At 36.5% G+C, this 21,903-nt stretch overlaps 2 protein-coding genes across 2 annotated transcripts; both read right to left on the bottom strand.

The window, feature by feature from the left end:
* Window positions 1–1,290: 1,290 nt before the first annotated feature.
* On the bottom strand, window positions 1,291–7,407 carry LOC105059779 (neutral/alkaline invertase 1, mitochondrial). Its single transcript, XM_010943212.3, has 6 exons — window positions 6,564–7,407; window positions 5,449–5,614; window positions 5,116–5,327; window positions 3,374–3,867; window positions 2,072–2,120; window positions 1,291–1,980 (listed from the first exon to the last, which is right to left on the bottom strand). Exons 1-6 carry the CDS (start codon window positions 7,209–7,211, stop codon window positions 1,645–1,647), a joined length of 1,905 nt encoding a protein of 634 aa, XP_010941514.1. The 5' UTR covers window positions 7,212–7,407; the 3' UTR covers window positions 1,291–1,644.
* Window positions 7,408–16,576: 9,169 nt separating this feature from the next.
* LOC105059778 (transcription factor MYB78-like) lies at window positions 16,577–19,125 on the bottom strand. Its single transcript, XM_010943211.4, has 3 exons — window positions 18,850–19,125; window positions 18,113–18,242; window positions 16,577–17,330 (listed from the first exon to the last, which is right to left on the bottom strand). The coding sequence occupies exons 1-3, from the start codon at window positions 19,007–19,009 to the stop codon at window positions 16,844–16,846; spliced, it is 777 nt and encodes a 258-aa protein (XP_010941513.1). The 5' UTR covers window positions 19,010–19,125; the 3' UTR covers window positions 16,577–16,843.
* Between the last annotated feature and the right edge of the window lie 2,778 nt (window positions 19,126–21,903).

Below are 21,903 nucleotides of genomic sequence, written 5' to 3'. Positions count from 1 at the left end.
TAATTATATATAATTTCAAAAAGAAGTAATTTGTCTATTACCTCAATTTGACAGTCTCCACTCAAAATCCTTGGATCTTTGGTTTGCAATTACTGTATTAATTGAGTTACCCATCTTTTTGGGGAATAATTTATTGAATTTCACAATTTTGAGATATACAATAAAAAATACTTTATTAAAATTATTCTTAATTCAGCTATTACATAAAATAGTTTGACACAAATCAACAAATTTTGAGTTATGAGACTATTTTGCTTGAAAAGATAATCACCTTTGAAATCCACTAAATAACACAAGTTTAAACAGCTCATTTACATAGCTAAAGTAATTCTCCAGACAATAAATCGTTCATTTACATCATCTTTAGCTCTCTATGTAGGTCTCTTGTATGGCCATGGACTGGTTCTATAGGGCTGGACACTCACTCGTCCTTTTTAATGTGTTTTTTCTTTCATTTGAATGCACAATTGCACTGCCATACAAATGTTTTTAATTTGTGCCAACTTGTACTCTAGTACAAATGGCACCAATCGCATGGTAGCTATTGCCAAAATATACATGAACTTTGTTTCGTTGTGGAACCATAATCTTTTGTATCCTCTTAAGTATTAAACATCATGTTCTATCTATAGGCTCGCATTCAGGCTCCATTGCTAGCTAGATGATATGATGATGATGATGATGATGATAGTGAGGATGATGAGAAAATATGTTGGGACCAAAATAAATGAATGACTTTGACCTTCACCTTTGCTTCACGTAGTTTCTTATATTGTAGGGTGGATAAAAGATTGCTTACCAAGACAAAAGCATTAGCATGACCACAATGACAATGTATTCTGGGATCAAGATAAATGTCCTCCCCCGCTGCACATAGTTCTATGAAATTTTCATTGTAAACTGCATGAAAGATTACGGTGAATTGCGCATGATCTCATCGAAGAAATGGAGATCAATCCTACTTCTACCACTGAACGTTACGAACATATTAAAAATATAAGAAAATAGATTCTATCCAAGTCCGGCACCTGTTAAGAAGCATTAAGGTAATAGTTTAATGTTATACGTAGAATTGAAAGTGCAACCTTTACAATCATCTGGAGCTTTAGACAATTCAGCAGCCTGTCATACTGACTCAGAATGTTATTCAGGAGCTGTGAGGGCCGCCGCAATAGACAGACATTCTCTTAGTTACCAAACATATATCCTTATATTTATGTCCAATGATTGCGATGCTACTCTGATAACACCTTAAGAGAATCTTTAAACAAAAAACTCAATAAGCCACAATTTTAAGAACCAATATATTTTTTTATATTCATACAGACTTGTAATCCAATACAATATGTTAGCAGTAGTGTGAATCAGTCACTATCACGGGAAATTACACACAATTTGCCTGTTGCAGAACCTGAGACCTATGATCATGTCCTCTCAAATATTGAACACGATGCTTCATCAATGCTAGCTCCATAAAAATAATGAGCATGCATTGTGAGAGCAAGGTGGACTAAAAAATCTGCACTGTACTGCAAAGAGCTCCATTTTTTCCTAATACAAATGGATCCCTTTGTGCTTATTTTCTGCTACTATAAAGTGTAAGTACATTAGGAAAAAAAATAATAATCTGTAGTCCTTGCATGGTTATACAAGGAGCTGAGATTTAGCAGCAGTGCGTGAACACTTTGTTCGTGTACCCTTGGCACTCTTGGATAGACTGCAGGCACAGCCCTCAAGAAGCTCAAGATCTTCCTCACACGTCAAAATGGATGCCATCCCAGGATTTTCCAGGAACAATTTCGAGGTTAGGTATCCAGAGATTGTCCATGTCTGATAAAGCCTTGCTTGCTTCCCAATAAACCTTCCAGTTCGCGTATCATAGTATTCTGGCCACTTGTCAATAGAAAGCCTCTTCTCAGCAAGTGCAATAGCCTTGCGTGCCAATTCAGGCCTGCCTATTTTAATGCAAGCTAATGTGAACTGTATCAAGCATTGAGGGAGTTAGCATAGCAAGTTTGAACTTTGGAGAAGACAAGAACAAGAGACGAAGCAGCAATGAAACACTAGGTACCTGCCATAGTAGAGTGGGCCAAGATCCCCCATTATGATATGACCAGGGGCTGCAAAACAATGCTTTTTATTAGATGAAACTTCTCAACCCTGGTGCTCCAAAAACTAAAAATTGAAAATGCAACATCTGCAAACAGCATCCTCTAAATATAGATGAACGTTTCCTTTGCCCATAAAATGAAAATAACACAACCCAATGTTGAGGGTTACAATTTACCAGACTGTTGAGTCTACTGTTACAGTAGATATCAAATCACACAGGGAGGCTTGTCAACATAGTTGATACTAGCTAAAACAAAACCCTTTGATAATATACTTTTATGTCATATGTTCACCTGAACATTGTTGTTGGATTTTAGTTTGCAGTCCAGTAGTTAAAGGTGAATAAAGGTTGGTAACTTTATAAGAATTAAACATGTATTTGAAAAGCCTAAAGCATTTAAATTCGTCATGATAGAGTTGACCCCAACAATCAACCTGGAGACAAAGGCTTTTCTAGCAAATCTTTGTGGATAGTGAGAGTGTCCATTAGCAGGCATGTTATCACAAGTGCCAGTACATAAAGCATAAGATGCTTTAAATGCTAAGCTCATAGTCAGAACATGCATGATACTACTCCAATGACAAAGCTTGAGATCGATGCACGTAAGTGGTTCATCAAGAAAGATTTCCTAACGTGCTTATCATGATATAACCAATTGTTCAACAGATCCGCCATCAACTTTGACAACTATAGAACTAAAGGTTTAAGTTAATGCAGAAGTATTCTTGATCATCAATGAAGAATCGAAATACTATTAGCACAAAGTAGCCTTCGATAGAAGATGACTCTTGACATAACAAGGAGAGAATGTACTTAACACCCTCAATAATAGCATGAAACCCAAGTATTGAGAGTAGCTACTCAATAATTACATATTTAAGAAGACGAACTTCCTCTAATCTGAGATCTCGATTTATCTTATCAAGATGAAAGGTTGAAGAATTCTAAATACCTTTATTTACAAATAATTGAGATATTTGGATGTCTTAAAGTAGAGACTGCTGAAGTTTACATATCGATTTAATATTTGGTGAGTATTACCAATAAAAGTCTTGGTCAATATAGTCATATCATCATGGCCGATTTACAGGTATATGTTGCTTTATGCCAAGCAAGGGAAAAAGAAATAAAAGCTGCTCAAGTGACCAGCAAACAAAACCAACGCATGTCAGAATCCATAACAAGATCTCAGACCGGATGAAGACCATGACATCGACAGATAAATGGGATAAAAAGGCCACAGACTCTGAGAAAACTTACGTATTCTTTGGATCACTGCCGGTAATTATGTGCCACTCATCAAATTCTAAAGCAGGATAACATATCTTGAGGGGCATGTTCCCCATAAGATCATCCCATTTATCTTCAATAAGATTGAGAATGTCCTCAGCTTGTCGAGGAGTAGATAAAGATGAAACTATGGCCCAAAGGTTACCAAGCGAGAAGAACCTAAAGTCCATGTGAGCTGGTTGCACATTCCCAATAAGGTAGCCACCTTTCTCAGGAATCCAATTTACTAGCCAAGAAGGGATTTGTTCTGGATAGATGTTGAACTTGTTAATAGCATCTTGGGAATATTCTTCAGTCTTGTAACGGTATATCTCATTGATCTTCTTCATATCCACCCAATAGTACTCTCTGATATGGAAGGACAATGCACTGAGCCTATTATTGATGGCACGCAGAAGGTTCTTTGATCCATCATTGACAGTGATCATTTCACGGGAGCATCGTAGAGCAGAGTAGAATAAAGCCTGTGGATTGGACTTGGTCAAGCATGTAATAAATCTTACTTTTGATTCAGATATTCATACAGAATGCCCACTAACCATAGACTAATAACAGTAATGCAGACCAAGCATTTAATTTGTTTCATCCAGTGTCCGGAAATGCTGTTAAGATATAAAGGCAGTGAACCACTAAACAATCACTATGTTTAATATTGACAGCTAGCATTGCTTCAGATATAGAATTCAACAACCATAACTTTGAGCACTAATATGCATAATGATCACTATCACTTACAGAATACTTATGTTGGACGCTATATTTGGTTTTACCTGATCCCAAAGAAACTATGAAGAGTGAATTTCTGTGTCTCTTGCCACTCGTCTCTCATGGCTATATTGATTCATACGCATGATCAATCAAGGCATATGCTACTCAAAATAACTCAACTTCAGGCATTTTTTTTTTAAAGCAATGGTTTCAACCCTGTGTTTGCAGGATCCACCATGAAGATTATTATGACAAAGGAAATTGTAGACAGTGCACATATTAGTGACAGATCAAAGCTCCAAATCATGCATCATAACATAGGTAGACTCACAAGACAGCCAATGCAAACTCATACAATACCATTTTGAACTTATCTATCCTATCTTTAAGTAATTTGAGCAAGACATATGATGTGCACTAGATTTACTTTTTCTTCAGTGGAAGATCTGAAGATGTCAGCATAGCAAAACTTAACTCAAAAAATTCATCCTAGAAAACACCACAACCAGCAGATGCTTTTTGGCATATCAGGTTATAAGACATGCTATCATTCACATTGTCTCCTGGTGGGTTGAATTATGCAAAAGGAACTTCTGAACTTTTTTGATCTTCTTTCCTATCTAGAATACCTAAAATTTATAAATCAATGATAGTTACTTTACAAGGCAGTAACTTCATGACCTTTCACCTGTTTCCAACGGATGCTAGGAGTACACAAAACTACATTTTGTATGCAATCTGTTGGGCATCTGATTTAAAGATTAGACACATATGTATCCACGATGCTAGGAGTGCAGATGCCACACTGATCAAACAAACAACCATTTATGCGAGAAATTACTCTGAAGCACCATTATGGGGCTTCAATTTCATGCTATCCTACAATTTTCCTTCTTCCTTTTTCCTTTTTTCCCTTCTTTGTGAAAGTCTAAGTCAATATGGAGATTGAGCACTTAAAACTTATAACCATCACAAGAGGAGATTCAATTAATATCCTAACTTACTTGGATCTCAAGAGGATGGCCATGGATGCCCATCCGTCGATCTATCATGCAAGAGCCATCAGTTACTAGCAGAGAAGGGAACATGTCAAACCCATCAGATAAACATAAATTTAATATCAGTCTAATGCCTGTTTGCACGTCCACTCTCTCCTGTAATGCATAGTCCCCAGTAATCTTCCCATAAGCTCTCAATAAGATGATCCACCATAATCCTGTCCAAACAGGAGGTATAGTTAAAGTTCTTCCAACATTAATCAGGTCCATAAATCATGTTTATCTTCAAAACTAGATAAACCTTGGCAGTGTAAAAATCATAGAAATATTCAGACTTACCAGAATCCACTGGGGCTACACGCCCAATGGCCGACTCACCAAAATCAGGGTCCAGAACCTCCTCGTATGCTTCATTGCTTCCATCCAAAGGCAGAGTTCTAACTTTAAAGCTAGCCGGCATTAACCCTTGTCCGGGGCTATAGCAATCCACAGTCTTTTCCCAGCTCTAGGTAGCAAATAAAACACAAGCACGTTTGACATCTTTAAAAAGCAATTATGTAGTTAATTAACAGTTACTGCAAATTTTTGAAGAAAACAGTGACTGAAATTAGAAAGCCCACTGGTTGAAATGCTCTCCTCTTCTAATTGTTTCTTGTAACAGCTCTGATATATTTTTAGCTAGCACCCAAGCAAAATTTACCAATGTGTCGTGAGGAAAAAAGATAAAAGAAATCAAGGAAGCTACTGAACACAAAGAACAATCCATAAATTGGTATATAATGAAATTGAAAGTTCTTATCCAACAATCACTGTTGAATTGTGGAAAAAATTGTTTGCAAAACAGATATGATGCATCGACTTAAATCTTCTTCGCACCGTTAACAGGAGCTGGATTCATCCAAAATAGCAATTTTGACAAAATTAAGTAAGTTAACGGCCATGAAAAATCCTAATCACCTTTCTTTGGAGCATAATGGTGGCAAGCGACAGCAAAACTCCTAATGATATTACTCAAGGAGAAACTCAAAAAAGGGCAATCATTTTCCATCCTCAAATTAGAAGAAGAAAATTAAACAGAACGCAGGAAAATATAAGATTATAAAATCGAACTGGAATCAAACACAATTATAATTCATTAAAATTGAATCAAATTGTAATAAGTCCCCAATTAAAAAATTATCACAGGGGTGATGAGAATTTAGTATTTATTTATACCTGCAATCCGTTAAAAGATTACCAAAAAAACCATTAACAGAAAGAGAGAAAAGAAAGATGAGATTTTTTTTTTCCCACATCTATGCGTGAAATTCATTAAAAGATAACCAAAGAACCACTAAGAGATTGCACAAAAAGATAAATTATTTTATCGCTCATGCCTGCAATCCATTTAAAGATTTATCACCAAAGAATGATTACAGAAAGTGAGAAAAAAATGAAACTGTTATCAATTATACCTGCAATTGCAATGTGTGCAGGAGGAAATTCTTGACGATGTCCGTCTCACCCTTGAGAAGAAAGGCGAGGGCCGACGGCACGAAGTCCCGGATGAAGACCTGGTCGTAATTTAACGGCTGCGCCCCCGGATCCTCGGCCGCCACCGTCCCCACTGGGGTCCCACAATAATTCACCACCGCCCTCTTCAACAGCCTCCACGCCTCCTTCTCCGCCTCCGACTCCTCCCTCCCCTGTGCCCTCTCCTCCGCCACCTCCGCCGGCGGTGGCGCCGCGTCCTTGATTTCCTTCTCTTCCTTCCTCTCCTCCTCAACCCTCTCGATCACGAGGGGCTTGACGGCAGCAAGGCCGCCCTGGACGTAGATCCGCTCGAAGGCCTTGTCGCCGGCAGCGCCGGGAACGGATTCGACGGAGGTGGAGAGGCGGCGGACATCGGGGGCTGAGGCGGGGGCGACGGTGGCGCGGACGGAGGAGGGTCGGCGGTGGTGTCCGGCGGCGAGTGCGCGGAGGACGGCGAGGCGGTCGTTGGGGCATTTCGGGAAGAGAGAGGGGGAGAAAGAGGGAGGATGGGGGCATTTCGGGAGGAGGTGGAGGAGACGGCAGCAGGGCCTCACGGTGGCGGAGAGTCCCATGCTAACCGTTGCACTCATGACCCGAACTGGAGACTAAATTAATAAAATAATTAAGAAGCTAAGGGGTTAAATGAAAGAAATGGACGCAATAAGAAAGTGAGAAGGAGCGAATGGAGTAATAAAGAGAAGACGGAGGATTTGTCTGCGAAACAAGCGGGTGTTGGTCTGAAATTTGGGAAGGAGAAGGAAATGGGGATGATGGGTTAAATATAAAGGGCTGGTGGACGGAAGGAAAGCGCGGAGACAGCGGGTGGCCTTCGGTTTAATTATTGGTTACATTCTAATTTTAGAGGTGAATATGGGCGTCGTCCTAAAGGAAATTACAGGGATGCCATGTGCTTATATTAAGGTAGTCGTTATTATGTGTATATTTCATTATCTTGTGCTCTTAATAATATTTTCAAGAAAGAGTACAAGAAAAGTTTGTTTTGTTTCACTACCATGTCCAGCTTAACTGTTAATTGATTGGTCAAATTGTTAATTGATTCACTTCAGGCGACAGCAACCACAATCGATCATTCATGTTTCCTAGATATTTGCAATGTCACTATCAAATTCAGGTTGTCTCAAGTTTCATGCATTCTCAGGATCCTCATAGAAATTTTTTTAAGGTTGTAAGCAAAGAAATCAGGGATCAAGAAAAATATTTTATTGGTTGTCTTTGTAGTTATTCTAAAAGAAAATTGATAAGTTGTTTTTTGGTACCTAGAAAAGCAAGTTACAAATATTTTAGTGCATTTTGGTTGCTAGGAAATCTTAAATATGGAAATTAAAAAAGAACTAAGATTTTTCATAGCCTTTTTATAAAAAATCTATAGATAATTTTTCCAAAATTATCCATTTTTTTATTGCAATAACCAAATAAAAATTTGATTTTCCATGAAAACAAAAAATATTTCTACAATTTTTGCTTTATAGGAATCCAAAATTATATATGATTGTCCTTAGGTGTGAAAGGTAATCTTACATCGCTTCTGTTTATACGCAGAGAGGCGCGATTGCTTTTTTTTTGTGAAGCAGTCTTTGTTTTTAAGCAACTGGCAATCAGTTCTAATTATACAATTCAAATATCTGGTTTGTAGAAAACAAGGTTCTAGCTCATTTAATTCCTTTAAAAGAAAGAAAAACTAAAAATAAAAAATAAAATAAGCTACCCAACCCAAGATTTGACAAATATTACAAATAAACTGTAATATAAGGATAAAGCTGTTTGGGCTGGTAGAATTTTCCTTCCTCCAGTTTTTTTTTTTTTGCTTCTTCTGGAATGACTTATGTGAAGAAGTTATAAGAAGATCATATGGCGCTTTGTTCTCTCTGAACATAATTGGAACGTGGTTTCTGACCTGGCGGTCAAAAAAAGTATCCAAACGTGGAAGCAACGATCGCGTAGAGGCATCACCCATGGAATCCATCTCGCATGATGCCTGCCCAAACGTGTCAAATTTCTTAACACCATAATCTCAGGCTATGTGTAATTTCTCAGGGCGGATATTATCTTTTATGTGAAAGACTAATTGTTCTTTTTCTATAATGCCGTATTGGATCACATTTTATATAGAGATGTGCGATCTGATTAGAAGATATTTTTAAATCAAATCAATAAATATCAATTTTATAAATCAAATCAGATCATTTTGCCATTCAAATCAAACTAAATCATATTGTTGAATCATAGATTGGTCTAGTTTGATTAACAATTTGAAATATTACAACACGAGAGGAAAAAAATTTTGAAAAAAAAATATTTTAGTTAAATAAAATTTTTTATATAATCATGTATCTATAAATATAATACAATACAATAATAATAAGGTATGACTACTATTCTCATGTCTCAAAAGAATCTTCAATTCTTCCTTGTATTATGGTTTGCGATTTATTTTGATTTAATATATTTATAAAATCATATCAGATCATTAAATTATTTTATATAAAAATTATAAATTAAATCAAATAATTTTAATTTTTAAACAAGATCATACTGATAAAAATGATTTGATCTGATTCAATTTAACAGTTTGAACCATTTTATGAATGCCCATCTTACGCACATCTTAAAGCATCCTAAATTTTTTCATTCATTCATCTGTACACTGCAAAGCAATGATCCAGCAGTGGAATTGCACAAAGGAAAGGGAATCCTTCCTAAAAATACAACTCTCGTCCTGATTCCTCGTGCATACCATGACATCTCAATCACATGGGAATTAGTTTCTCAAGTAATTACAGACTACATGAATATCTCGAAGGAGAGCGGGAGACATGAGAGACGGGTGGATTAGGTTTGTCCGGGTGCTGACGTGTTTGAGATTTTTTTCTTGTCACCAACCGCACGTTGTATCCACAAGACATGAGGTTTTTTTTGGTGGCCTACAGGCGCGTCCACTATCAGCTTCTTGCCACTTGCCAAAAGATTTCAATATTGGACTTGTCTAAGAATCACACTTTCCTATCTTTGCATTGATCCCCCACAATTCAAGGGCTGATCTTTTCAAATTGATGCAGTCCGACTTGATGGTTCATGATTGATGAATACGAGCACCATAGACCCACTAAGTTGATTTGGTCAAGCCAGATTTAAGTATGATCCAAGCCCAGTTACAGTTTGGACTTGATGCAACATTTCAATCAATCTCCGGATAAAATAGTCTCTTAGGTTGATCCTGGTGGGCAACATCAATGAGAATTGCATGATCCGATGGAGGGAGAAAGAAGTAATTCTCTCAATTCATTCAACATAAATTAATCTACTAAAAAAATTTAGAAAAATATAGAAGATCTGAAAAAAAAATAGAGTTTAGATCCTATTTTCTTTCATTAATGAATAACAAACTAAGTTATGTAATCTCTATTTATATTATTAAGGCCTGTCCTCACATAATCTAAACCGAATTTCTCTTTTAGTTGAAAAAACACATCTTTTTTGAAATAAATATAGTAAGTGAAAATAGTCATAAAAAGCTACAATTTCACTAAAGATATATCTCAGCATTAATATCAACTTTACCTTCATATATTTTTGTTATTTCTTCCCTAATTAAAAGATAGATCTGATCAAAATTCTTTCTAAAAAAAAAAAAAAAAAGGGATTGACCAATATGTTACAAAGTCCAAATGATAAGATTAGGCCTTGGTTGTTTAGTGGATCATACCCTTTCAAGGTAGTATAACATCACAGCATTTAAAATGTTATCCAACTTCAAAAGAATAAAAAGAGCATCAAAATCAAGCATCATATGAGCAAACTTCTCACAGCTCCAAACTGAGTAATGTCTCACAGGAACTAAACATCTTCTGAACTTATGAAGCTCCCTTCCTTTCTTTCCTACATCGGTCTTGACTTCCCACTCACTTTTATTGCATTTTTTTCTTTTACAATTCTTCTACTAATTCCTTTTTAGCATATCCTTTATTTCACTAAGGTAGGCTGACTTAGGCATTAAAGGTTCCCTATCAAAATATTTCCAGCAAATAAACTCTCTCTTCTTTTAATGTTTTAGGATGCGCATATAGATCTCACATGTAGATCTGGCCCTTCAACTGCTTCGAGATCTCCAACCAGCTTCCAAGAGATCCCAAGTCATCATCCATAGCCTTTTGTCGATAGATCCAACACGTCAGCTTCAGCCAGAATGGTCCTCGATGGCAACAAATATTATTATAAGAAATTGAACCTTGCATCTTAAAAGAGGAAAATGAGTATCTTATTCTTTAAGAAATGGCGCGTAACGATATAGATTATATATTTTAATCATCGCTGTGTTTACCAACCTTATGTCACAATCGAAGGTTAATACCTCATATAAATTTCTCTCTCTCGCTCTCACTGGAATTAAGTAGAAAAGAAATGCACAACCGGCCATTCTATATTCTATGTGCGTCGTATGGGCCCACATATATCTAATTACAATAGTATTCCATGCTGCATTGAGCCTTTTCCGTTGGCAGAACGCATGGGTCCCCCTGCCTACAAAGTAGAACCGTAGCCAGAGTTGTCACTAAAAAGCGACCCTATATACGTTGTCTCATGCCGAATTCTTTTCAAATAATACTTACCACTACGTTTTCCTCACGTTTTTTGCATGTGCTTGTCTCCACCCCATGGTGTCTGAGCAAAAATCATCTCTAGATTTTTGATCCACTGTAGCACGAGAGGATGCAGACCACCAAGAATTCAACTGGACTTGGAAATATCCAACTCGGCTATCACTTGGTCTTTGGATCAGCTCGTTGGGGTTAGACTAGAATTAGTTTTGCATGATGTTTGCAGCTCCCGTCACAAAGTTCTGCACTCATAGCCACGCGATCTTAGTTGAACGGTGAATGAAATATAAATTACATTCTCCAAGTACGTTGAAAGGAAGACAAACAAAGTTATTTAAAAAGAATCTAGATATCTCCCTTCTAAAGTAACAATTAAAGGTGAACTTCCAGCTAAGATAACAAGGTACCAATGTTGGGTTACCGAACCTTTATTGTAATACAAGACCTCGATTAAAAATCTCGATCTTTCCCTCTTGGAGTATCCGGAGGTTTTAGTTGCCATTTTGTAGATATTAAATTTTGATGGACGAATTTGATCAAGATCATCTACAATTTAAATAAAAAACTCTTTGTGCACTGCAGGCAGTGCAACTTGGCATGCACCGTCTGCAGTGATTGGCTCGGATGCAGAATCGAAGAATAGTACGAGAAAAAAAATATATTTTTCATCCAACTCTGCATCCGAGCCAATCACTGCAGACGGAGCAGCCGAGCTGCACAGCCCGCGACACACAAAGAGTTTCTCAATTTAAATATTAGAGAGAATAGTTGGAAGTAGAAGGGAAACTATCGAGTGATTTTTTTGTGTCCTTATTTTGTCTAAGATTTTTCGGAACTTTTCATGTCCAAAATCTCTCCCAAGCAATTTTTAAGTGTTGTAAAGAAAGAACAAGATATACTTTCTTTCATCTTATTCTTGCATCAAGAGCGGTACTTATTCCTTTTGGAATCAGCTGAATGAATAGAATAGAGTGTGAACATCCTTGTTGGTTATAATTCTTATTAATATACTCGATGTAAGCAAGAGTAACCTGGTCTACCAACCAATGAGTTTAGGAATGATGCTAAATATATAGAGAGAAATCTATTGTTTTTGTCCAGTTGGTGAACCTTTTTATTTGTAAATGAAACAAAAATACACACCTAAATTAATTTCTTTTTCATGGAAAGGTTGGAATTGCTGCAATGTAGATGCAGTCACTCAAGAATTTCTTATTAGGAAGCAAATATACAAATTTGATGTCTCTAGACGCTGAAAGACTGGAGCAGGCTCATTGCCTTGTATAAGAACCTTCCATCATTGTTGATGTTGTTTTGAGTAATCATCTCCATTACGTTGTTTTGCTTCTTCACTTCATTTTGCTGGTGAAACCCAAGTGAACAAATTATCCTTATCTTCAACCGTTTTATCATGACTATCAATGTTATCAAATCTACATGAGAACGTTTTTTCGTCCTTTATTTCCTCTTTGATAGCTTTCTAATATTGTTGCATGCACGAGGTCTTCGGTCCTGTCAAGAAATATTTTTTCAATCTCAACCTCTTTTTTCCATTTCCGAGCAAGTGTAGGTTGAGACCTCTCTCTTCCTCCCCACTGACTGTCTAATTCTACACCAATGAAAGAAAATCATTTAATTCATAGTGATTGATTTAACAAAATTTGATCAAATACTTATTATTACCATAAGGCTTCACATCCTAAGTGAGTTGGTGTGTTCATAGAATGCCTTAATGGCTTGATGCCATGCCATATAAATGCTCCAAAATAACTAGACACTTAACTATATAAAGGTGTAGAAGTCATCATAGTCAAAAATCTAGATTTATAGCTTGAGAAAGGTTCTTTGATGCATTATTAAATGAACCTAGTGATTCCGAACTACAATGATGAATTTATTTTACTTTGCCACGCCAACATGCTCTAATTTAAACCAATTAAACCATGTTGTTACATAGATGGCATCATGGATTCCTTGGGTGTCCATGGCAGAGCCCCCTCTCCATGGAAACCACCTTCTTGAATTCACCATGGCCAAGTAAGCTTCAAACCTCCATGGGTACTACGGGAGTAAGAATACTAGTTGTTGAGGAGGAGACACGGAGGCTCATCCATTTGGACCTGATTTATAATATCAGGATTTATCAATGTAGTAAGTGAACATAGAAGGTATTTAGACTGGTCACTATATCCTGCAGGATTTAGACTGGTCAATAGGTTCATGAAGAAAAATTAATAGCTAGTTATCTATCATGTATTTTGAAGGATGCAAATTGGAAGAAATAAATGAAAGTTTATAGGGTTTGTGGGTAAGTGCACGAACTTTTTTTTTTTTTTTTGATGACATTGGAGACAAACAGGCACTTAACTCATTAGTCACCAGCAATCTTATTGATAATAAAATAATTACAGAAGGTAAGTTACATAGGAGAAAGCACAAGAAACAAGAGGAGTAAGTGCATGAACATGGTACGAAGTTTTAGGAACCATATCATGTATTATCACAAAGTGGGATACCAGTTCATGGACCAAATGTTATGAGATTGCAGTATCATATTTTGTATCTGTGTCATTATTTACAGCTATATTTGGAAGGATAGTTATTGGAAAAGAAGTGAAGTAATGTTTTGATCTATAGGATAGCATGAAATTTAAGGGCATTCTATGACCATGTCTTTTAGGATTTGACTGCAGAAATTAGGTCAAATACATTGAAAGGCCAGATTCATTTCACCAGCCTAAAGAGGGCTTGGGCCTACCAAACCCCCAACAACCCAATGTCCCCTTGGATTGAGCATGTGCCATTGCTATTGTAGACTCCTTGGAGGAGTCTTCTTCTTCCCCAGATTTCGAGTGAGAGTCAGACTCCCACGGATTTGGTTATGGAGCCATATCCCTAATAGTATCTCAATCTAGCCTAAATGGGTTCCTCAGGGTTTCTTATTAGGCTTCTAAGACACTGAAAATGAAATTGATTTAAATTTTAGTGAGCTTGAATTGGTGAAGCTAGTCCATCTACTAAACTAAGATTTTGAAGCAAGGTATATGACCTAATTCTTTGTAGTATGTTTCCTAAGAGATTATAGATTATTACGATTTATATGTACATACATACTGCATACAAACATTCAAAACACACAGACACATATAGTCTTCAGGTCATGAGCCTGATGAGTCGATCAATTTCTTTACCCCACTTCTTTCTCTGACCCTCTTTCCATTGGAGTTCCCTGAATTTTGCTTGCTTGGCTGGGATAGAACCAGCAGTTAGGTTGTGGCTAGGCACTCTGGTTGGAGCTCCCTTCTTCCCCTCTCCTGGCCTTCATGCATGAGCAAAGCCGTCCTCTTCGAGGCCATCTAGAAAAAGAAAAGAAGAGTAGCAAGCTAAAGCAACTAAGTAGATGAGAGGGCCCCACCCCAATATTGTTATACTTTGCTTGACTCTCTTTCTCGCTTGCTACTATAGTTGGTAGTGTTATTATCAATCTTCGAGACTTGGAGAAGTAGGGGACGGTGTAGCGAGATTGATCACAACTATAGGAATAGATTCAACTCTTTTAGTTGGAAAGTGAAATTCGTTTAGTATGAGATCGCTTCACACCTCGCGGTGTTTACACCTTTCGCCTATTCAAGTTCTCTTCAAAAACCTCATACAATAACTTGTATAGAGAAGGATTTTTCATGGCGCAGCAGTTCTTCCATACCAACTTAGTTACCCGACGCTGCTATAGGTATGACAACTGGTACACCATAGGTTGACCCAACGATAGTATAATATATATATATATATATATATATATATATATATATATATATATATATATATATATATATATATATCTTGTCTTATTATCTCTACTTATTGCTTAATTAAATAGCTTTTATGAATCCTATTTGATTAAATGGCCAAGCATGTCATATACTAGTACCTTAATTGTTTTATCGCTAAAAATGATATAAGAATAAAACAAATATTTTATATTCTTGTAATTCTTCATAGTGTATATTTCCTAAGAGACTTTTGAAAATTATAATTTATGCATGCATACATACTACATACAAACATACATACACACATATATATCCACACACACCCCCCCCCCCACACACACACGTATTCAGAACTTGTCGTATCATCTCTACTTATTGCTTGATAAAATAGTTTTTATGAATCCTATTTGATTAAATGGTCAAGCATGTCATATTAGTACCTTAATTATTTTATCTCTAAAGATGATATAAGAATAAAATAAATATTTTATATTATTTTTAAAAATAAATTGGATGAGAAGAGCAATGTAATTAAAAACAAGGCTAGATTGATTACATAAGGTTACAATCAAGAGAAAGGAATTGATCTTAATGAAACATTTACACCAATTGCTAGGCTTGAGGCTATTAGATTGCTCTTAATTTTTTGCATGCCTCATAGATTTCAAATTTTTTCAAATGAATATAAAAAATACTTTCTTAAATGGATATATTATGGAGAAAGTTTATATAAAATAATCTCTAGATTTTGAAAATAATATATTTCTAAATCATATTTTCAAGTTGAATAAAGCATTATATAGTTTAAAATAAGTACTTAGAGTATGGTATGATAGATTAAGCAAATTTTTTATTTGAAAATATTTTTTTAAAAAAATATGGACACAACTCTTTTTATTATAAGAAAATCTAATGTGGATTCTGATGTTGATTTAGCATATAATCGGGGTTCAAATATTTGCGAACGTGCTGTTGGTTATATGGACTCTAATCGGGATTCAAATATTATAATGATGACTTGAATAGGAAGAGATCCTTGATTGGCTATATCTTCACTCTTTTAGATTGTGCCATCAATAGAAAAGCAACTTTACAATCTACTACTACTTTGTATATTATAGAGTCCAGGTAAATAGTGGTAGCAGAAATAGTGAAAGAGGCCATTTGGTTACAAAGTTTGGTTGGTCATAATTTTTGTTTACAACAAAATCTAAGCTCAGAGCCCACCACTGACCTCTTGTGGGGATATCGGCGAATAGCCCCTGCATTACGGATCCGATCCATTTAAACTTTAGCCCGTTTGGATATTTTGATCTTTTTTTGTTGTTTTCGGATTTGATGACTATATATTATAATCTCATTTTTTGTTATTTGAACTGACGCACACCATGGACATTATTATTTTTATACTCCATCTTCCTGATATAGTGAAATCTCTTTATCTTCGTCCATAGATATAAACCAAATATCAAATCACATAAATTATCATATTTTATTTTTTATATTTAATTTATTATTATTATTTTTTGATTTCACATTAATTAATAAATAATCTTACAACAATTGAGATTTATTATAATTAAAAAGTCACAAACTTTAAAAACATTGTTCTGTTACATCTTAAAACAAATATTACACTCACATATCATGAAATCAAGAGATTATATAAATCAAATGGCAGAAAGGAAAAAAAGAAAAAAAAAAGATAAACTCTGCATATATCTCTTTTTATCTTTTTTTTTTTTCTATTTTTCCCCTTTTGTTCTTAACTCGCACTACTCTTAAAAATAAATATTTTCTCTGTAATTTTCTTTCAGTACTTTTGAATTCTAATTCTTAGTTTTGCTGTTCCACGAACCAAATGTCCTCCAAGCCCCAAGAATTCTGCCCCCACCCACCACCGTGCTCAAAGTCCAGCAGCCCCTCGTTATCACACCATCCATCGACCATTTCCAACCGGGCCTCCTGGATCCCGTCACCGAAATTAAGCTCACCATCGGGAATGCAGCCTGAAAAACAGCAATCACCGACAAATGAGTCCGTGGCGACCGGTGACGAGAACTGCATCCTGGTCAAGTCGGTCGAGCTTGATGCGGGCGGGCAGGCGGGCAGCTGGGGATCGGGGCCTTGGAGGGAGCTGCCCGAGGCTGCCCGGATCCGTTCCATGAGGCGAGGCATCCAGAGGTAACGCATGGTGTCTTTGAACTTCTTGCTGTCAACATCGCAATTGAGCTGCTTGGCTTGCTTTTGCACTCTAGTCCTCCAATAGTTCTTTATCTCATTATCAGTCCTCCCCGGGAGGTACTGTGCTATCTTGGACCACCTGTTGGGGGATTCCAAAAGGCAATGAGAAATGAGAAGAAGAATAATTTTGATAGAAAAAGCCATGCCGACCAGTACTTATCTATGTCTCAATTGGCATGTACCATAGCTATGAATGCATGCAGCCATGATACACTCTACATTGATTGTTATCTGTTTATCAACTAGCATGTATCGTAGCAATCCATGTCTGCGAGCAATTATCATGTCGAATTAATGCATGGACATATCATCAGATAGTGATTGAAAATTTTATTGGCTAATCTACTACATTGATGATCAAATACGAATACAAGTGGTGGACCATGTGGAGGATCATTATTTGACTTTTGATTAAGATGGTTTTACAAGCTACTGCATGTTGCGACTTTTGTAACCATGTTAATTACATGCAAGCCAAATCAGAAGCGGACACATGTCAAGCTTGGAGGGGAGCAACTTTGCCATTCCTCGGACCAAAAAGAAACACATCTATTATAATTTTTTCAAGAGCAGGTTAATGGCAGTTGTTCTGAAGAACGTGGTTATATTGTTCCACCAAGATAATGTAGCAGTGCGTTATATGCTGTGGAAAGCTAGCCATAACATCAAGGACCGCGGCAGTACCGAAAGGAACATCAGGACTATGCATGAACAGTCATGAGAAATGAGGACTTCAGAATGATATTACAAGAGCAATAATTTACTATAGATTTAGTCAAACCAGTTTCCCTTTCTTTACCTCCTTTTTCTATGAAGAATAATTCACAGGATCATAGAACAGGCATGGATGGTAGACTTTACCTGTTTCCCCAACGAGAGTGAAGCTCGAGGATTAGCAGCTGCTCTTCAGGAGAAATGTTACCACGCCGGACATCCGGGCGGAGATAGTTGAGCCATCGGAGCCTGCAGCTCTTCCCGGTCCGTTTAAGACCTGTCTCATTGGACCATGACAAACTTGTTTCAGTGGAGCAATCTCGCATGATAAATTTAAACAAATCTAATGTGAAGCTTTGGCGAGGTTAATTTATGAGCATCATTTGGTGTGGATAATCTTCTCCACGTTTTTTTTATTTATATATTGGAGTATGCCTCAGTTTTTACTTGTTCCCTTTTCTTATTATGAGAGAGAGAGAGAGAGAGAGAGATTGATTTGGCAATCTGTATGTTTAATTATAGTTAACGTCAATGGAACCCTTAGTTTTGTAGGCCATATCATGGGTGGTTAATTTATCTAAACTATGTCTGTTATCCAAAATAAGAAGGCCCACCTTATCAATCTACCATTTCTTTTAATGGAAAATTACATCATCAACTTCCATAAGAGTTGTCTTCACAAAAAAAAAGCCTATGAAAGTCTATGATATATAAAATCTCATTTTTATTACGAATAGATCATCTGTGTGGTGTTACATTCATATTCTGGTTTATGAAATAGGTTAGGCCAAAAAATAAAAAAGAAAAAGAAAAAAAAAAAGAACAGGAGAGTTCTAAAGATAGGAGAATAATCGATGTTGGTTTCAGTAAGCTTTAGCTCATACCTGCACCACGGGCGAGAGTGTTCCAACGGCCCTCACCGTGGATGGCGATGTAGTTGATGAGTTTAAGGTCTTCCTCCACGGTCCAAGGGCCTCTTCTGAGGTCCATCTCCTCCGCACTAGGTTGCGTTGCAGAGCCAAACACCCTCCCAGGTACTTCCATTCCCACTCCCTACCAATTCTCTATGACCCGTGTCTTAAATATTGATATAAATTGATATGTAGAGAGAGAAAGAGATTGGTTTAGAGAAAGAGTTGGAAAGATAGGGAGATAATTAGTATGAGATGGATGGGGATGGTAATGGAGTTCTTGAGGGGGATTTTATAGGGGGTGAGAAAGAGACATGTGATGCAAGTGGGAGAAGAGGCCAAAACTGTGGCGCGCTTACTTCCAAAAAGCTAAACAGCGTGAGGGAGTGTTTGACGCCTGACTTCTCTCTCCTCCTCCCCTGTCTGCGATCTGAACAGACCCTTAGAAGGTGTGAGCCACGTAGGATAGTTAGTTTGATTTTTCTAGAATTTTTGGTCCAATTCTATAGTAATAGCCAAACAAACTTTTAAAAACTTTGAACTTTCCTGGGGAGAAATCTACACCCGCTTGATGTTTCTAAATGCTCCTGGAGTGCAAGCAATAATTCTTCTTGAGATTACTGGATATACGTCGGAAGAAGCATTAATGTATTGACTTGTTGCTATTTGGAATTTGGAGTGTCCCTCGTAAGGGTTGTACAATGTTAACATCCAATTTTGTTCTATTCCTTGATAGAAGAATAACTGATTTAATTGAGTCATTTTGCTCGGAAACAATTATCTTTATTAATTTGGATCCACATTTAATATTCTTGCTTACTGGTTTAACTGGAAAAATATTCTACTCACTGCTTTCATCACGCTCATCATTGGTCTTGCTGCTTCTTTTAGATCTTTCCACCAATATTCAGCACTCCATTTACTAGAATTAAATATCAGGTCTTTGCTGTAGAGTCCCTTTTTTTTTTTTTTTTTATGAGGAAGACTTATGGGTGTAATTCTATTTGTTTTGCCAAATTTATTCAAAAATAAAAGAAGGGAAGAATGTACGAAATTAGAGCATATTAGTCTAAATTATTTTAAAATATTATATATCTATATGTAGGGTTTTAAATTTCGTAGGATAGGACTGTCTCAGTTTTTTCATGAAATAGAATGCATCACCGTCCCGTTCTGTTCCGATAATGAGAATAAAAGATGTCCTAAAACATCCCGATCAGGATACAAGAATGTTGGTGAGACAATCATGTCCCGACATATGAGATAGTATCTCATTCCGATGTCCCGTGAAACTTATTGTGGGATCTGAATCTTTGTTCGTGTGCTCTACCATTTTTTCGAGTACACATTTCAATGCAATCTACAGCACAATCTTTACCGATTGAAAGGCTTTCAAGAATTCTCATCTAGTAGGTCACCCCAAAATAAATGAGCACTTTTCCCCATCCAGTCATGAGAACCAACACTCACATTAACATAAGCTTCTAAACAATAAATGCCTCCATATAATAAGCAAACCGTGTAGAATCATAGTTATGAATTTTATGAATGTTAATTCTTATATTGAAGCTACTCAAAGATCAATTGCTAGAGTATGTTGATAAAGCTCCAAAGCAAGTCCCAATATTTCCTGTGATCCTCATCAATAATTAATGAAAAACATGCCCCAAAAAAAAATTTAGAAACATTATTGTGCTCTTGGTAAGCAAAAGGAGTATCAAAATAGTACTCTACGTTCTTCTCATCAAAAACGTTGTCTTGAAAAGCTAGATCAATTTTTAAAAAAAAGACCGATGCATGGGTTGAAAATCCTAAACTTGATGTGGTGTCCTATTACGGGTGCTGTTTTACACATAAATTTGCTTTACTTGGGCTGGAATATCAAGGGCGCAAAGCACCCTTGCAGTTGATGAGCATGAAATCGAGCCGGAGTTGCGGAGATCAAATGCCGCAACTACGGGCTCGGGGTCCAACATAGGGGGCTGAACCTACTGCTCATATTCCAAGTAGTTCCAAAAAGTAGACAGAACGAGGGAATGACAAGAACGATGAGTAGGACAAGTCGGCTGAGAATAAAATAAAGTGGACCGGTGAATTTGAAGTGCTGGCATCCGTTCCCATTTTTATCTGTGGACCAGAGCTCAGCAGACTTGAGGCTTGTATGGTGAAAGAAAGGAGGAGGTCAATCTTATGGTATTACTGGAAGTTTGCTGTCATCCTTCTTTCCTTTCTACCATTGCGAGTGGGAGACAAGAAAAGGCGGAGAGAAGAAAAAAGAGGAATGGGGTTGAAATGTATTTAAACATCTAGTCATCGTTTCCTAGTAATGGAATGTTTTAGTCATGAGTTCAATGTCTAAATTCTGATCATCATTCCATCAGAATATCTCACACGATACTTTTTAGAGGAATCTTGCCACTCCCCGATCCGATGGTCCAAGTCGGACACGTAACTAACAGCCGCACATCTATACGGTTTAATTCCTTGAGAATTACAAGGCCTGCATTTACATTCAAATATATCATATCAAATTATACTGAGACAGTGTTAATGAAAGCAAGCTTTTAATTTTATTAATTTAAATAAAAATAGTCCACTAATAATTTATGAGGTTGATTGATATAAATCAAGATTAATATTTATTTAAAAATAAATTAAGTAAATATCTTCTAAAGTCCTATGCTCCTCATTGTTCGGTCCCGATCCCTATATGCTCTTTTGGATCTGAGAGATCCAGCATAAATTAAAATCTTTTTTTTTTCAAATATGACAATTTAATAAAAATAAGATGCGTATGATAATATAAATTACTTTTGCAACACATATCATACATAATAATAAAACACCAAATCCACTCTCAGTCTTTGGTAACTACGGCCATGATCAGCTCTATAACTAAATCCGAAGAGACTAGCTCCTGAATATAAAATATGCGATCAATCAGTATATATCAGTGATCAGTCTTACTAGCTGGCCCAAAAGGAGACTAGCTCTATCTCGTACCGTCATGATTAAACCTATGATAGG

This window comes from Elaeis guineensis, chromosome 10 (genome assembly GCF_000442705.2).
Source record: "Elaeis guineensis isolate ETL-2024a chromosome 10, EG11, whole genome shotgun sequence".
Lineage (NCBI taxonomy): Eukaryota > Viridiplantae > Streptophyta > Magnoliopsida > Arecales > Arecaceae > Elaeis > Elaeis guineensis.
The sequence above is the reverse complement of the archived record's forward strand: the minus strand, read 5'-3'. Positions and strand labels throughout refer to the sequence as shown.

What these genes read in the sequence shown, in the direction of transcription:
- LOC105059779 (XM_010943212.3), bottom strand. Translation starts at nt 7,211, where the DNA reads ATGAGTGCAACGGTTAGCATGGGACTCTCCGCCACCGTGAGGCCCTGC. An exon ending in GCCATCCTCTTGAGATCCAA is followed by an intron (nt 3,868 to 5,115) that starts GTAAGTTAGGAT and finishes TCCAATCCACAG; the next exon opens with GCTTTATTCTACTCTGCTCT. An exon ending in GGCCCACTCTACTATGGCAG is followed by an intron (nt 1,981 to 2,071) that starts GTACCTAGTGTT and finishes TGCTTGATACAG; the next exon opens with TTCACATTAGCTTGCATTAA.
- LOC105059778 (XM_010943211.4), bottom strand. Translation starts at nt 19,009, where the DNA reads ATGGAAGTACCTGGGAGGGTGTTTGGCTCTGCAACGCAACCTAGTGCG. An exon ending in CACTCTCGCCCGTGGTGCAG is followed by an intron (nt 18,243 to 18,849) that starts GTATGAGCTAAA and finishes CCAATGAGACAG; the next exon opens with GTCTTAAACGGACCGGGAAG. An exon ending in CACTCTCGTTGGGGAAACAG is followed by an intron (nt 17,331 to 18,112) that starts GTAAAGTCTACC and finishes ATCCCCCAACAG; the next exon opens with GTGGTCCAAGATAGCACAGT.